This window comes from Lepidochelys kempii, chromosome 5, assembly GCF_965140265.1.
Source record: "Lepidochelys kempii isolate rLepKem1 chromosome 5, rLepKem1.hap2, whole genome shotgun sequence".
Taxonomy (NCBI): Eukaryota; Metazoa; Chordata; order Testudines; family Cheloniidae; genus Lepidochelys; species Lepidochelys kempii.
Window position 1 is genome coordinate 128,717,401 of NC_133260.1, and position 16,188 is coordinate 128,733,588.

General features: G+C 48.8%; 1 protein-coding gene across 4 annotated transcripts in view; it reads left to right on the plus strand.

The window, feature by feature from the left end:
* SLC49A3 (solute carrier family 49 member 3) overlaps positions 1-16,188 on the plus strand; it is a 53,269-nt gene that overhangs the window by 23,121 nt on the left and 13,960 nt on the right. For 2 of the 4 annotated variants that reach the window (XR_012159155.1, XM_073345799.1), the window contains exons 7-9: positions 431-583; positions 2,984-3,141; positions 5,715-5,827. Coding sequence is in view for 3 of the 4 variants with exons in the window: in XM_073345799.1 (XP_073201900.1) it covers positions 431-583; positions 2,984-3,141; positions 5,715-5,827 (424 nt within the window). In the remaining variant the exon portion in view is untranslated. The remainder of the gene's footprint in view (positions 1-430; positions 584-2,983; positions 3,142-5,714; positions 5,828-16,188) is intronic. The other 2 variants (XM_073345801.1, XM_073345800.1) reach the window with 2 other exon arrangements.

Consider the following 16,188-nt stretch of genomic DNA (forward strand, 5'->3'; position numbering starts at 1 on the left):
AAGAGGCTCCTATCACATTCACTTAGAAAGCAGTAGTACATGCTTAAGAGTAACAGTTGTTTGCTCTGGGGGAAATCAAGCTCCACCGTTCTATGTATACAACGTTAAAATGACCAGCCTAGATGCACTTACCCAGTCTGCTTTTATCCGCATATGGTCTTACTCCACTCCCGTCTCTACGGGATCTGAGCATTTCCTCCGGACACCTTTTGGGATTGTCACCACCTGGGCCAGTTGCTTGCTATTCTAGATGCGTGTCCTGGGGAGGTTTTCAATATTGGTATGGATACAAAGGAAAAGCACGTTAAATAGACTGGTGGCCCACAGCCTACTGTTCATAAACCTGTCCGTGTGGTTAAATATTGGTAATGTAACTAACTCTCACCTCCTAATAGTAGTTGCTCAGACACTCATTTCTATTCCCCTGTAGTTCTTTGCAGGCCTGAATGGTGCATTGTTCACTGTGTTTGGGTTACTTGGCGCCTTCCTTCTGGGACTGTACGTCGACAAGACCAGAAAATTTATAGAATCCACCAAGGTCTGTTTCTGCCTGACTGCACTAGCCAGCATCGCATTTGCAGTAGTAAGTTCTGCGTCACACTTCCTCTTGTCTGCAAAGATGTAGTTAAAGCCCATTTCTGCAGCTGTCTGATAAAACATTCAGTAACTCCCAGTGACTTCAATCCGCTACTAGGTCACTTTCACTGACGACAATTCTGTTTATTAGGAATAGGGTTCTTTGTTACAATATAACTTGGGGGATTGTTCCCAACGGATTGGGGCAGTTCAATGAACACCATTTCCAGAATCTGCCACTAACTCAGTGTGCAACCTTGGAACCGTTGCCTTGTCTTCTTCAATCTGGAGCAATGGGGTTAATTTATTTAATTCCCAGGAACGTTGTGAGCATTAATTAACATCGGGGCAGTGCCTTGTGAGCATAAAGCATTTGAATTGCTAAGTATCATTAAACACCTAATCCTGCCTGCTGGCTCTGACAGTGGCCAATACCAGATGACCAAGGAAGGCAGGGAACTCTGTGTAATGCATCTAACTGGGCAGCCCATCCCACAGAGACCAGGGTTAGGGGAAGTCATCTCCTGAACTCAGCTAGAGATCAGTTTAGGCCCTGACGCATGAGTGTTAATGGCTTTTATCCCAGGTAGCGCACAAGTCCATACATTCAAAGATGATGGAAATGTTTGCCAGAGACAGCAAAGCCCTCCTACATGTGGAATTGCTCCAAGGGGAATCGAGCACAGGACTGTAAAGTAGACATGGCAAGCGTCAGGCCATTTTTGTGGGTACGGCTGGTGGCAGGCTCTTAGTTCTTCGATGGACTGATACTAGAGCACTAGATCCATAGCTTCTTCTGTCTCTAAAATCTCAACATGCTCCACAAACATGACTGAAATATGCCTCACAATACCCCTGTGAGTCGAGTACCTTTATAACCCCACTGTAAAGAGAGGCACAGTGACTCGCCTGACATTGTACAAGATGTCTGTGGCCAAGCTTCATTAGACCCCCAGATCTCTCAGTTGATGCCTTCTCCACAGGCGGATCCCTCCTTCCCTGAGGGGGTGATAAACACAGCATCCATCTGCACTCAGGCAGTAGAACCTCAGAGTTACACACTGACCGGTCAACCCCACACCTCATTTGGAACCAGAAGCGCGCAATCAGGCAGCAGCAGAGACCAAAAAGAAATGGCAGATACAGTATTGTGTTAAACAAAGTACCAAAAAAAAATAAAGGGAAAGTAGCATTTTTTTCTGCATAGTAAAGTTTCAGAGCTGTGTTGAGTCACGGTTCAGTTGTAAACTTTTGAAAGAACAGCCATAAGATTTTGTTCAGAGTTATTAACATTTCAGTCTTACGAACAACCTCCATTCCTGAGGGGTTCTACTATATAGATACAGAACGGAAGTGATGCTGATCCAGAAGAAACAAAAAACCACTTCCTAATATTGTACTAAAATGTTGGGGACGGTGAACTACTTAAGCTACTTAGAGCAGAGTTAGGTCTTTTTGCCACGTGTTTGTACAGCACCTTGCCCAATGGGGCTCTTGCCCAAGGCTGGGGTTCCTAGATGCTGTGACAACACAAACACCTCTGTTAAAATATTGCCATCCAAATCCATTGGGTACTCTGACAGTTTTGATGGATATTGTGGATGCACAGAGTCTTGGCAGGTCCCTGTCTGCCCAGTGCTCGTAAATCAGCATGTCTGGGCAGGATAGGCCATGTGTTTGGAGCATTCTGGCTACAGACATGCCAAAGAGTCCACCTAGTGTCTTTCTCTGCCTCACAACTCTCTGCACAGCACTGTCTCAAGTAGCGTCTGGAGAGAAATGAGACGTGTCAGGACCAACTGTGCAGAGGAAAGAGAAGGCCCTCTCCCCTGGAACCACCTGACTTACCAATTTAGCTCTTTTTTCAGTGGCTGGACTGGGCTCTACTTTTTACCACTCGCTCTGAGCTGGGGTGAGCTTGTTCCACACTGAATTCATCAGAGCAGTTGATGGAATTGGTTTGGGGTTTTTCAAATGCCCCAGGGACACAGACAGAAAGAAACTGAACTTAAACCCTGGTAATTTTCTGAGCTCCCATCTCTCTGGAGGCCAAACTGAGCCTCCACTGGGTCATTGCCCCTGCACGAAACAAAAGCCTGACTTTCCAAAGTGCTGATTCCCCCCACACACACACACACTCACACACACACTGCCCCAGCTCCATTGACGTCAGTAGGAGCTGCGGGGGCCAAGCATACAAGAAAACGAATGTCTCCATCCCCTAACACACAGTTCCATGCAAATAGGTCACATTTGAGAGCTTTAGGGAAGGTGGGGAGGCCGCTAACAGAAATGGTAAATACCGTGGACTTCATATTGGTGACTGCCTGATGTTGACTCGAAGCACCCCGCAGACTTGCCATGCAGCTGTGCTGATGTAATGCCTTGCCACTCTCTCTCACTGCAGATGTCTCAGTTCAGGAATCAAGCCATTCCACTGGCTCTGATCAGCTCGCTGTTTGGGTTCTTTGGCTTTTCTATCTACCCCATTGCTATGGAGCTAGCGGTAGAATGCTCCTACCCCGTGGGAGAGGGAACATCCACAGGCTTCATTTTTGTTTCAAGGTAAGTCACCTAGTCAGACTCAACAGAAATGTATGGTTTCAGAGTAACAGCCGTGTTAGTCTGTATTCGCAAAAAGAAGAGGAGTACTTGTGGCACCTTAGAGACTAACCAATTTATTTGAGCATGAGCTTTCGTGAGCTACAGCTCACTTCATCGGATGCGTACTGTGGAAACTGCAGACCATGTAGTTCAGCCATCAACAGCAGCATCTTGCAGATAAAGAACAGCAGAGCGCTATGTTCTAGTCACATTACCAGTTTCTTCCACCTCCATTACCTACGACAATGAGTGAAGTCAATGCTGGTAGCAGCCAGCTGTCAGTATGTGGTCTGAGGTGGAAGGTAAAAGGATCCCAGCTGCTCTGAGAACGCTGGTTGATGCTGTACAGCTGATTCACTGCAACTGGCCGTGATAGTTTCATGTTGCTGGAGGGAGCTATTCAAAGGAGTCGCTGCAAAAGACAACTAGCTAGACGTAAAGAGAGCTGTGGGACTGGTGTATGGGAGGGGACAAAGAGAAAGTCCAGTGGGAGCTCAGGATCAGTCCCGCTCTGTGTGAAGTTCGGAAACAGCCTCTCTTAACAGCTAGCTTTGACACCTGTTGAGACAACACTGCCCCGTGCTTCAGTTTCTAGCCACTGGATCATGATGTACCTATCTCAGTCTAGCAGAGGGAGGCCTAACATGCCCCAATGACTGGAAGTTGAAGCTAAACAAATTCAGACTGGAAATATATCATACATTTGTAACAGTTTGGAACAATTTACCCGGGGGTGAAAGTAACTTAAAGGACTTACTGGTATGCCGGAGTCCTGAGCAGGGGGCGTGGCCTCAACCAGAAGAGGCGGGGCCTTTAAATACTCAGGGCCTTTAAATCAAGATTTAAAGGCCTCGGGGCTCCAGCTGTGGTAGCGGTGGCTGTGATCCCCTGGCCCCCAGAGCTACCAGCTGCAGAGGCGGCTGGGAGCCCCCTGGGCTCAGGGGCGATTTGAAGGGCCCAGGCCACCACTACCACAGCAGAGTCCCGGGCCCTTTAAATCGCCGACAGAGCCCCAGGGGCTCCCAGCTGCCACTGCTACCCCAGGGTTCAGGCGGATATTTAAAGGGCCTGGGGGTCCACTGCGGTAGCAGCGGCTGGAGCCCGGGGCCCTTTAAATCACTGCCGGAGCCTTGCCACTGCTACCCCAGGGCTCTGGCAGCGATGTAAAGGGCATGGGGCTCCGGCTGCCGAAGGGAGCCCCGGGCCCTTTAAATCACCAGCCTGGGGAAGTTGGTCTAGTCCGGCACGGCACACCAGCTCTTGCCGGTATGCCTTACTGGACCATACCGGCTTACTTTCACCTCTGAATTTACCAAAGGTCATGGTAGATTCTCCTTCACCAACCCTTTTAAAATCAGGATTGTATATTCTTCTAAAAAATCTGTTCTAGGAATTATTTTGGGGAAGTTCCTTTGCCTGTCATGCAGGAGGTCAGACTAGACAACCACTTCTGGTCTTGAAATCTACGAAGCTTTGAAAACCTACTTCCCCAGCAAAAAGAACAGATGATCCCTGAGCAGTGGGGAGAACTTCAAGGTGAAGCATAGAGGATGTTGCATATTGCTGTCCTACTGGCCCAGATTTGGTCAAAATGCTCCTCTGGGACAGACAGAAGTATGGTGGCATCCGTCATGAGTCAATCACACTTGGTCTTCCACTGGCTTAGATACCTATTTAATCAGTTAACGGGATTGGAACATTTCCTTCTACAGTCGCCTGGCTGTGTCTTGGGCAACGTGCTTTAGAGATAGGTTCTCCTTTAACGGGATGCAGTAGTGCTGAATTTACAATGGAGATTCTGACATTACTGCTCTGGGCTGTAGCCGGGGGTGCACTTGCCCACAGGCCAGGAGAAAGATTCAGGAAAACAAACACAGGGCACCCTCCAGAGTCTAAAGCAGGGATTACCAGACCTTTTCACAATTGGCCTCTCTGTTTGATTGGTTGTGTGGCTTGTTATGGCCCCACTCCAAGATGAGCAGGGTGGGAGCAAGTTTTTCTTCTGCTCAGTGGAGCAGTGGGGAAGAGAATTTTAAGCCTCTACCACTTGCCAAGCCACCACTTTTAACAGTCCAAAAGGGTGTGGTTTGACAGGAGGTGTGGTGGCAGCCGTGGCATCCTGTTATTCATACTCTAATGCATATCTCTGGGATGCAATCCTCCACACACTAGAAACACTGCCCTTTATGTAGGCTTGTGTGCTTGGTTAAGTGCTCGTGGTCTCTGCCTATTGTACATCTGTGTATAAAATTTTCAAAAGTACTACATTACTGGATGTTTGTTAATTGTATTCTTGTCTACACACGAGACAAAGGCTTAACCTAATAACTGCCTTTGGGTAGCTTCATCATACCAGACAAGGGGATGAAAGGCCCTTGGAGAATTAATCATAACTGTCCCCGTCCCCGCTTACAGATGAGAAGCTAGCTGTGCAAGGGGAGACTCCATCTGCCTGAGGGGTGGCCCTGCTTTGGCTATGGGACTGATGAATCAGGACTAGGAGATTAGCTCAATGATGGTTTGTCTCTGTGCAGTCAGATCCAAGGAGTGATCTTAATGCTTCTAGTGCAAGCCCTCACGGTGCAGATTTCCACGGCTCCATTCTCTACCTGTGACATTGAGGAAGGTGGAGCGTTAGACTGGACAGGTAAGTGCCCCCTTGTCTTAAAACGCATTGATGTGTATAACTGAGGGGTGTCCTACCCGATCCCCAGGCAGTCTATGACCAGAGTTCCTTACTGTGCCACGGAATGGATTCCTGTTGGAATATGCTTCATTACCATCCCTTGGGCTGACGCTGGGCTGGCCAACTGGGAGCCAGCAGCTATTTCTCACACCCCACTTGCTGGTGCTTTCCCTGCTGTCATTGCTATGACAGCAGTTTCCAGGTGGGAGGGTGGAATGAAAAGCCACGTCGGATGCCAATAATGTTGCTAAACAATCCAATTTAAACGGTTCCCTTCCTCCCACCCTGGAGAAGCCTGATCCCTTTTTGGAGCTTCATGTAACTGACTTGCAGTGCGTGCATGTCTCCAAACACTGCATGTCTCACGGGATCTCCAGCAGAACTCTGCAATTGCACAACTTGACAAAGCAGCAATACTAGGCACTACAAAACCGGGCAGCACGACACAGCCGTAACATGGTACAACAATGGAGACAATTCTGGGGGTGGGGGAGCTGGAACAGTGGAGTGAGGATGGAGGTGGCAAGGGGACGAGATGGGCTGGCCATGAGGCAGGGGCTAGCTGACCCACTATTAGCAACAGGAGCTGAGGGAGCTTCCTCAGAAGAAGAGCTATGGCGGTGCATTCTGCTGTGCTGCAATGGGGCATGAGCTCGTTTAGGAGCTGCAGAGCTGCTTAGGGAGCCCGGCTCTATGAAACCTTAGCCCTGCAACCCCTTTAGCTGATGCTGTTCCCAATGTGCCACTAACTCAGTCTTCATAATCTACTAGGATAGATAAACGCCATGTCCCCCAGTGCTGCAGCTGCATGGCTTGTCATGCCTGAACTTCCTAAAGAAACATGTGTGGACCTAGTGTCCCTCACCAGCTAGAAGTAGACAGGCAGCAGGAAGGAAAGCCTGTAGCAGATACTGGACCTGCCGGCAGTCCTACAGCAATGACACAAACAAGCATTAACACCAGAGCAGACAACAAAATCATCCAGGACTGCCTAATAGATTTTGCTTTTCCATCGCAGCATCACCTTCCTTAGATGCAAGTTGGGCATACGGCTGTTAGCTGCAGAGTGCATTTAGTTGAAAGCATAGTTGGCCTGTATATGCCAGCAAACTGTCCTTTCGTGTTACAGAACAAACTGCGTTAAAAGTGTGTTGCTTGGGTTGCAAAGTCAAGCAGGCCAAAGGTGGGGAATGCGAGATTTAGTTGCCCGTGTAACCTTAATTCTGCCCATCGGGTATCCATCCTGTGCATGAATGAGGCAGGGGTCCTGTAGGAAAAAGTGTGATCATGTAATTAGACTATTGTAATGCACACACACAAGGGGCAGAATTAAGGTTGCACAGGCAACCTTGATTCTAGCATTTCCTAATTTTTGAGTGCTTTAACTGCACCCTAATCAACTCCTTGTTCTTATAACAGTTTTTCTAATGTAATTTCCTAGTTTGTTTACCTTTTAAAAATATTCTGTGATGTGCAGCAGTTTTGCATCCCTGCCCATCCTGGCTAATGGGGGAGGGATAGCTCAGTGGTTTGAGCATTGGCCTGCTAAACCCAGGGTTGTGAGTTCAATCCTTGAAGGGGGCCATTTAGGGATCTGGAGCAAAAATTGGGGATTGGCCCAATTGGACCTCCTGAGGTCCCTTCCAACCCTGATATTCTGTGATTCTATGATTAATAGCCATTGATGGATGTATCCTCCATGCAAATGGAACAGTTCTTGGAGGGTGTTCCTGAGGAAATAGAAAGGTACATCCTAGATGGGAAACCCAAAACTGTAATCGAGGCGGGGGAGATTGGAGCCAAATGGGTGGAGGTGGCAGAGAAGAAAAAAACTGGTCGCAGTTGGAACGGATACCAGAAGGGACAACCTCTTACCAGGGGCTGCCCAAGGCCCCACCTACCCCCCAAGGAACCCTCCAGCCACCTTATCGTCCCGCCACACTGTTCTCCAGCAACCCACCTCGCCCCAGTGACCCGTCAGCTGGACGATGTTTTAAATGTAACGAGCCAGGGCATTTGGGCCCAACTGCCCCAAGAACCCCAACAGATTACAGTTCATTGCACCGGAATCACACCAAAGGTCCTCAGGCCCAGATACCTCCCAGATACCCTTGGAGCAGAGGGAAACTGTGAGTGTGGGCGGGAAGAAGGGCACCACATGGAGGGACACTGGAGCACAAGAGTCAGCTATCCATGCTTCCTTAGTGGACGCCAATTTAATCAACCCAGAGATCCAAGTGATGATTCAACCCTTCAAGTCCAACTCTTTCAATTTGCCTACAGCCAAGTTGCCTGTCCAGTACCAGGGCTGGTCAGGAACATGGACTTTTGCAGTCTATGATGATTATCCCATCCCCATGCTGTTGGGGGAAGACTTGGCCAATCATGTGAAGCGGGCCAAGAGGGTGGGAATGGTCACCTGCAGCCAGGCTAAACAAGCCATGACACCTAGCTCTGTTCATAGTGTTGCCGGCACCCAGTGCCAAGAGGCTAAACAACAGCTTGAGTTGGTTCGCTACCCGGTGTGCTACACCCAATAATCACAACGGGGTGGAGAAGCAGAAAAGTTTATTTGCAGCTGCAAAAAGGTATAGGGAGAATAGAATCTCAAATCCTGCACACAGAGCAGGAAGTTACACAGGCTTTTATACAACCTTTTTTCCAGCATACTTATCCAATAGCAAGCTGCTCCAAGTATCCATATAGCCAGCCAATCCAGTTCCCAGCTAGTTCCCTTGTTCTCTGTATCATTTGTTAAACTATACATAAAGCTGCTTTATTCAGCATTGTTCTCCCATATCTGCCCTGTTCGGCCTTGCTTACTTTCAGGCAGTCTGACTCTGCAACATATTGTTGCAGATCCTCAGCATAACTGCTGTGAGCGCCTCCAGGCCGGGGGGCCAAGGACACTAGGGCCTAGTACGCAGAGCTGCTGCGAGTGCCTCCAGGCAAGGGGGGGCCAAGGACACTTGGGCCTAGTGCGAAGGGGCTTCATCGACTCTTGTGGTCTTCCATCCCCTCGAGTTACCTAATGGCCATGCCCCAGTGTCCCCAACAACTTCCTCCTTTGAGAACACTCAACAACCTTGGCTCTGAGTTTTCTCAGTTGGGCTACTTATTTCTTTACAATACGACTTTGCATAAGCACTTTGTGATAGCCCTGAAGAGAATGACTTATTAACTTCTGCAAAAGGGCCCTAACACATGATACTGAACAGCATAATACCAGTAATACAAGCAATACAGGAAAGAGAAGTTTCAATAACAGGCTAAATAAACCACCAAGCCAAGACGACAAACCCCAGCCTGAAAACAAGATTTGCAACCAATCGCTCTCTGGGGCAGTATAGGCAACCTGTGCTCTGGCTCGGGCATGGGCCTCAGCCTTTACCACCTTTTCATAGATCTCATAACTGCTATCATTTACATATACACAACATCGGGGCCCGATGAGGGAACCAACCCCTCCTTGGGATGCCAAGAGATAGTCCAAAGCCAGCCTGTTTTGGAGGGAAAACGTCCTGAGCTGCTGTACCTCTTTCTTTAGGCCACTTTCTCAAGTACCATTTGCAGCCTTACAGTATAGCGGCCTATGCATGCCATGGCTGGCCCGGTAAACAGTGACACTATTCCCAGTACAGAGCACCCTACAAGCTTCTCGGTTGTGAGGGAATTCTTCATATTGCCCTCCAATGCCGTAGTCAGTCATTGCAGGGTCTTTTCTCGTGACTCAACAGAGGTGTCTCGGGCATTTCTAATCTTTCCTTTGGGCAGTGTGGCAGTTATTGACAGATGAGGAACTCCATGAGCTATATAACAGCTACCTGTCCAATTGGCTGGCAGCACCTTGTAAGCCTTTCGGCCACATACAAAATAGTGACCTTGTAGGGCCCAGTAAGGACTGTTTTTTTTAGAGGATTCCTGGGATATTTAAGGCTGCTTTGGCTGCTTTTCCAAACAGTTCATATGCCCCTAAGGGGGCATCCCATCCTCCTGATTGGGTACAAGTGGGGGCGTTTCTAATTGTGCCATTCAAATTACGCTCGCCATAGGGACCTGTAGTGGCTTGCTACATTGGAGATATTAACTGGACGGCAAGTTATATTTCCAAACCTTTCTTTTGTGGTAAGAGTATTTGTAAGAGTTTCCCTAAAAGGGGAGGAACCATTACACCCACACTGTTGGCCTCCCCATTTGGTCTTTATCCTATACCCATCAGCCCACTGTGTAATAACACAGGAGCTTTTTCCCACAGGACGACCACAGTGATCAGACTGGTTTCGGGTAAAACATAACACTCCCTCAGTGAGTACTGCAACTGAATACTCCTGGTCCTGATAGGTGGCTTGCTGTAAAAAAGTCTTATTCCAGAACGGCGAGTCCGTTCTTTCCTGCTCTTTGGTGGCAGCTAATTCTGCTAGGGTCAAGGGCAGCAAGTCAAGGGGCATTCCCGTTTTGGGGGACAGTGGAGTTGGAGCACATACCCAGCAATCAGTCTGGTTTGTTAAAGTAGCAACATGGTGTGCAAGCGAAACAAAGGAGTTATGCTTCCGATATGCACAGTTTGGAAATAACAATACAGAGAATAACAATGTTACCCAATTAATTATCACCAGAGTCTTTTCAACCCAGGGTCTCCAGTACCTGGGTGGGCCCATTTTAGCGTAAAGGTGCCTGCTATTTGTGTCTTTTAAACAGTAGCTTTAGCCCGAGATCATCACTAGATGAGGAGTCAGCAGGTTGACGGTCCACTGTTCTGCTGACGAGGGGGCAGGTACTGCCTTCAGACAAGAGTGATGGATCCAGTTCTTGTGTCCCTCGATCTTTGCCGCTTTATGGGAGATCAGCAGGATGGTATAGGGTCCTTTCCACTTTTCCTGGAGAGGCTCGTCTTTCCAGGTACAAACAAGCACAGAGTCACCGGGCTGTAAGGAGTGGATGGGAGAGTCCAAGGGGAGAGGCTGGGAATCCTTGGTATACCTGTGAAGAGAGAAGAGAACAGCAGACAGGGAACACATATACTGTGACAAAAAAACATTACCAAGCTCCCATTCCCCTGACAGAACCGGGATGCCATTCATAGGCCATGCCCTTCCAAACATAATTTCAAAGGGACTAAGCCCTAATCTACCCTTTGGGAGAACGCGGATACGAAGTAGGACAAGGGGCAAAGCATCAGGCCATTGCAGTGAGGCTTCTTGGTGCACTTTTGAGAGATGCCATTTAAGGGTCTGATTGATCCGCTCCACTACCCCACTGGCTTGCGGTCTCCAGGGCGTATGGAGTTTCCAGGGGATCTGTAAGGCATGTAAGATGCTTTGAATGATTTTTGACGTGAAGTGTGTCCCATTGTCAGATTCCATCCACAGGGGGAGTCCAAAGCGAGGAATGATCTCCTTAACAAACTTGGGGGCCACTGTTCTGGCAGTGCAATTACGGCATGGGAAGTTTTCTGGCCATCCGCTGAACTGATCCACTATGACAAGGAGATATTTGAATGCTTGGGTCCAGGGAAATTCAGTAAAGTCTATTTGCCACACTTGTCTGGGGCCCGGAGTGGGTTCTAGGGCAGCTGGTGGCACAGGATGTCCCGGTCGGGGGTTATTCTTTTGGCAGACTAAGCAGTCCGCTTGTACCTGGGCAGCCAGGGGTTGGAGTCCGGAAGTGATAAAGTATTTTCCCATTAGCTGGATAAGTGCTTCCCTGCCAGCATGAGTGGTTTGATGTAGTTTCTGCAGCACTGGCCGGATCAGGCCCTTTGGTAAGAGGACCTTCCTTTCTGGGGAATGGAGCCATCCCTCCTTTTCCCGGAGACCGAGTTTGTCAGTTAGCTGTCTCTCCTCCCCAGAGTACTGAGGGGTTGGAAGCTCCCCTACTGATGGGATAAGGGCATGCATATGGGCGTTCTCAGTCTGAGGGGATGGCAGGGTGGCAGCATGCTTAGCCTCTCTATCTGCCCGGGCGTTACCTCTGGCCACATCTTGATCCTCCCTTTGATGGGCTTTACAGTGTACCACCGCCGCTTCTGAGGGAAGTTGTACGGCTTCTGGGAGCTGGAGGATTTGGGGCCTGTACTTGACTGGGGAGCCTTGGGCTGTCAGCATTCCCCTTTGCTTCCATAGGCTAGCATGAGTATGCAGCACACCAAAAGCATACGTTGAATCAGTAAAAATGTTGACCCGCTTTCCTTTTGACAGTTCAAGTGCACGGGTCAGGGCTATTAGTTCGGCAATCTGGGCAGAGGTCCCAGCAGGCAAACCTTCAGCTTCCACAGTGTCATGGAGGGTCACAACAGCATAACCCTCCCTCCTTTGCCCAGTACTGCTACCATCAGTGTACCACTCATAATCTGCATTTGGGAGGGGTACATCCTTTAAATCCGGACAGCTGGAGTACTGGACATCTATGAGCTCTAAACAGTCATGTTTCTGTTCCTCTGTTTCTGGCAAGAGAGTGGCTGGGTTAAGGGAGGGGAAAGGCTGTAGGGTGACTTCAGAGTTCTCTAACAGCTTAGCCTGGTACCGAACAATCCGAGCCTGGGTGAGCCAAAGCCCTCCCTTTGCATCCAATAAGCCTTGGACCATATGGGGAGTATAGATTTGCATAACCCCTCCCAATGTTAGCTTCTCGGCTTCCTCAAGCACTAGGGCAGTAGCTGCGACCACCCGTAAACATGCCGGCCAACCCTTTGCAACCTGATCCAGTTGCTTAGAAAAATAAGCCACGGGATGTCTCCATGCTCCTAACAGCTGTGTGAGCTCTCCTAGGGCCACCCCCTTTCGTTCATGTACATACAACTGAAACAGCTTAGAGAGATCCGGCAGGCCCAGAGCCGGGGCTTCCATCAATTTTCTTTTCAGGATTTTAAATGCCCTGCCAGCCTCTGGGGTCCAACAGAAGGGGTCATGATCTGCTCCTTTTACACAGTCGTACAGGGGTTTAGTCCACAGTCCAAACTCTGGGATCCATATCCTGCAAAAGCCTGCCATACCCAGAAATGCCCTGAGCCACTTACAATTACTTGGGGTAGGAACTTGACAGATAGCTTCCTTTCCCTTTTTTTTTTTTTTTTTCGCTTGAACGCTGACGCTCCCCTTGCCTGTAACCTGATTCCTTTACCTCAGACAACAGAGTTCTCAGGAGGATATTACAGTTGTCCCAATCCAGCTTATGACTACTAAGGCACCCTTCAAAGACTGAAATAAACCTGCTTGGGTTCGTTGAGAATTCCCCAGCCTGTGTTTTAAAAGCTGCTAAGTCTATTGGATTGAATGGCACATGGGTGTAAACTTACATAGTGGTAGCCTGACGTCCGTCTGCCCCTGGGCAAGCCACAACAGTCTCTGTAAGCAAAGGATAGAGTCCCACCGAGGGGGCAATCTCTGTAACCCGAGGCATCCTACCCTTATAAGGTGGCGGTGTGGGGGCCGAAGGGGACACATGGGTGACTTTAATTTTCCTGATATCTGCTGGGAGAGCAGTACAGCGGTGCATAGACAATCCAGGAAGTTTTTGGAAAGCATAGGGGACAATTTCCTGGTGCAAGTGCTAGAGGAGCCAACTAGGGGGGGAGCTTTTCTTGACCTGCTGCTCACAAACCGGGAAGAATTAGTAGGGGAAGCAAAAGTGGATGGGAATCTGGGCGGCAGTGACCATGAGTTGGTTGAGTTCAGGATCCTGACACAGGGAAGAAAGGTAAGCAGCAGGATACGGACCCTGGACTTCAGGAAAGCAGACTTCGACTCCCTCAGGGAACGGATGGGTAGGATCCCGTGGGGGACTAACATGAAGGGGAAAGGAGTCCAGGAGAGCTGGCTGTATTTCAAGGAATCCCTGTTGAGGTTACAGGGACAAACCATCCCGATGTGTCGAAAGAATAGTAAGTATGGCAGGCGACCAGCTTGGCTTAACGGTGAAATCCTAGCAGATCTTAAGCATAAAAAAGAAGCTTACAAGAAGTGGAAGACTGGACATATGACCAGGGAAGAGTATAAAAATATTGCTCGGGCATGTAGGAATGAAATTAGGAGGGCCAAATCGCACCTGGAGCTGCAGCTAGCGAGAGATGTCAAGAGTAACAAGAAGAGTTTCTTCAGGTATGTTGGCAACAAGAAGAAAGCCAAGGAAAGTGTGGGCCCCTTAATGAATGAGGGAGGCAACCTAGTGACAGAGGAGGTGGAAAAAGCTAATGTACTCAATGCTCTTTTTGCCTCTGTCTTCACAAACAAGGTCAGCTCCCAGACTGCTGTGCTGGGCATCACAACATGGGGAATAGATGGCCAGCCCTCTGTGGAGAAAGAGGTGGTTAGGGACTATTTAGAAAAACTGGATGTGCACAAGTCCATGGGGCCGGATGAGTTGCATCCGAGAGTGCTAAAGGAACTGGCGGCTTTGATTGCAGAGCCATTGGCCATTATCTTTGAAAACTCGTGGCGAACGGGGGAAGTCCCGGATGACTGGAAAAAGGCTAATGTAATGCCAATCTTTAAAAAAGGGAAGAAGGAGCATCCTGGGAACTACAGGCCAGTAAGCCTCACCTCAGTCCCCGGAAAAATCATGGAGCAGGTCCTCAAAGAATCAATCCTGAAGCACTTACATGAGAGGAAAGTGATCAGGAACAGTCAGCATGGATTCACCAAGGGAAGGTCATGACTGACTAATCTAATCGCCTTCTATGATGAGATTACTGGTTCTGTGGATGAAGGGAAAGCAGTGGATGTATTGTTTCTTGACTTTAGCAAAGCTTTTGACACAGTCTCCCACAGTATTCTTGTCAGCAAGTTAAGGACGTATGGGCTGGATGAATATAAGGTGGGTAGAAAGCTGGCTAGATTGTCAGGCTCAACGGGTAGTGATCAATGGCTCCATGTCTAGTTGGAAGCCGGTGTCAAGTGGAGTGCCCCAGGGGTCGGTCCTGGGGCCGGTTTTGTTCAATATCTTCATAAATGATCTGGAGGATGGTGTGGATTGCACTCTCAGCAAATTTGCGGATGACACTAAACTGGGAGGAGTGGTAGATACGCTGGAGGGGAGGGATAGGATACAGAGGGACCTAGACAAATTGGAGGATTGGGCCAAAAGAAATCTGATGAGGTTCAATAAGGATAAGTGCAGGGTCCTGCACTTAGGACGGAAGAACCCAATGCACAGCTACAGACTAGGGACCGAATGGCTAGGCAGCAGTTCTGCGGAAAAGGACCTAGGGTGACAGTGGACGAGAAGCTGGATATGAACCAGCAGTGTGCCCTTGTTGCCAAGAAGGCCAATGGCATTTTGGGATGTATAAGTAGGGGCATAGCGAGCAGATCGAGGGACGTGATTGTTCCCCTCTATTCGACATTGGTGAGGCCTCATCTGGAGTACTGTGTCCAGTTTTGGGCTCCACACTACAAGAAGGATGTGGATAAATTGGAAAGAGTCCAGCGAAGGGCAACAAAAATGATTAGGGGTCTGGAACACATGAGTTATGAGGAGAGGCTGAGAGAACTGGGATTGCTTAGTCTGCAGAAGAGAAGAATGAGGGGGGATTTGACAGCTGCTTTCAACTACCTGAAAGGGGGTTCCAAAGAGGATGGTTCTAGACTATTCTCAGTGGTGGAAGAGGACAGGACAAGGAGTAATGGTCTCAAGTTGCAGTGGGGGAGGTTTAGGTTGGATATTAGGAAAAACTTTTTCACAAGGAGGGTGGTGAAACACTGGAATGCGTTGCCTAGGGAGGTAGTGGAATCTCTTTCCTTGGAGGTTTTTAAGGTCAGGCTTGACAGAGCCCTGGCTGGGATGATTTAGTTGGGTATGGGTCCTGCTTTTGGCCAGGGGGTTGGACTAGATGACCTCCTGAGGTCCCTTCCAACCCTGATATTCTATGATTCTATGCCATTACAGTGGGGGTGGGGGTCTGGGGACTAACATTAGCTACTACTGAACCAGTCGGAGTCAGATTACAGCTCTGCAGAATTACAGCTCTGTTCTATTTCTTAAAGCCATAAACACTTGTGCATACAAAAATTTCAATTCCATTTTCCCATTCACTGACAAAACAAAACTAATTGGAGGATCGTGTTGTAATTAATTGACCCTCCTGGTGGCCACCACTTCTGGTCCTCTAGTTGATATTGAGGCCAGTCAACTTTACAGAATCATTTTAATTGGCACTTAGTCATCGGATCTGCACCAAATACCTTCCAGTTTGCTTGAATGCATTTTAGGGGCATACACCGTGCCCTAACCCCCGAGCTCTGTCCCTGTCCCATACCTACAGGGTAACTCTGGGCGTCCCCAGGTTCCAACAGAGCATACAATCCGGATTTCAAAAGGTTCCTACC